This window comes from Nerophis ophidion, linkage group LG14 (assembly GCF_033978795.1).
Source record: "Nerophis ophidion isolate RoL-2023_Sa linkage group LG14, RoL_Noph_v1.0, whole genome shotgun sequence".
Taxonomy (NCBI): domain Eukaryota; kingdom Metazoa; phylum Chordata; class Actinopteri; order Syngnathiformes; family Syngnathidae; genus Nerophis; species Nerophis ophidion.
In genome coordinates this window covers 45,556,054-45,556,925 of record NC_084624.1, presented here as the reverse complement: position 1 = coordinate 45,556,925, position 872 = coordinate 45,556,054, and the positions used below count along the sequence as shown (strand labels likewise).

Genomic DNA, 872 nt, shown 5'->3' with positions numbered 1-872 from the left:
ATATATATATGTGTGGGAAATATCACAAGACTACTTCATCTCTACAGAACTGTTTCATGAGGGGTTCCCTCAATCGTCAGGAGACTTCTGACGATTGAGGCTAAATATTAAATGTGATCAGTCGGCATGCCGATCACGTGGTGTAAAAGCGACATGTTGTGGAGGAAGTTGAAGGCACTGCAACCACTGCACACCCTCAATATTGAAGTCCAGGTGAAAATCGGAGAATCTTTTCTGAGAGAGAGAGGCACTAAAATCTGGAAACTTCCCGGAATAATCGTTAGCAGCTGAGCCACATCAGAGAGATCAAAGAGCCACTGGTTGCCCACCCCTGCTTGAGTGGAAGTTTAGACAGGAATTAGTTCAGAGTGTAAATATTCCTAGTTTAGGAGCGGTGTGATGTCCTTTTGTCCGTGCACAAACTCTGACTGCGGCCTCTTTGTCCAGTTTCACCCTGAGGAAAGGTCGCGTGTACTGCACTGATCCTCGACACACCTGGGTGCAGGAACTGATGGACGCCCTCGACAAGAAGTCTGCTTCCCCCCACAAGGGGAACACCAGAAAGGTCTATTGCTGTGTTTTTATGACATGCATAAACAACTTTAATGTGGCGCTAAAACTAAACTTTATGTATTGTTCTTCACAGCAGCAGAGGAACCGCATGTTGGGCTGAAGGCGACCTTTCTGGAGGGAAATCAGCGTCAAAGCTTGCACGTTCTATTGTGATCTTTTCTATCTTTCAAAGAAAATTTGCCGTAAAGCTGCTGTGATTGGATGGTGATGGTGTGTGTGTGTGTGTGTGTGTGTTCTTTGGTGCAAATGTTTTTTTTTACTCTTGCCAAGCACTATTACAATAAAAGGTGAACTATCAA

At 44.7% G+C, this 872-nt stretch overlaps 1 protein-coding gene across 2 annotated transcripts in view; it reads left to right on the top strand.

The window, feature by feature from the left end:
* The window catches only part of ccl25a (chemokine (C-C motif) ligand 25a), a 10,473-nt gene extending 9,601 nt beyond the window's left edge, over positions 1–872 (top strand). The window contains exons 4-5 of one of the 2 annotated variants that reach the window (XM_061920863.1): positions 448–565; positions 650–872. In XM_061920863.1, coding sequence (XP_061776847.1) covers positions 448–565; positions 650–673 — 142 coding nt within the window. In that variant the 3' untranslated portion in view covers positions 674–872. Of the gene's footprint in view, positions 1–447; positions 566–646 lie in introns of both variants that reach the window. The other variant, XM_061920862.1, reaches the window with a different exon arrangement.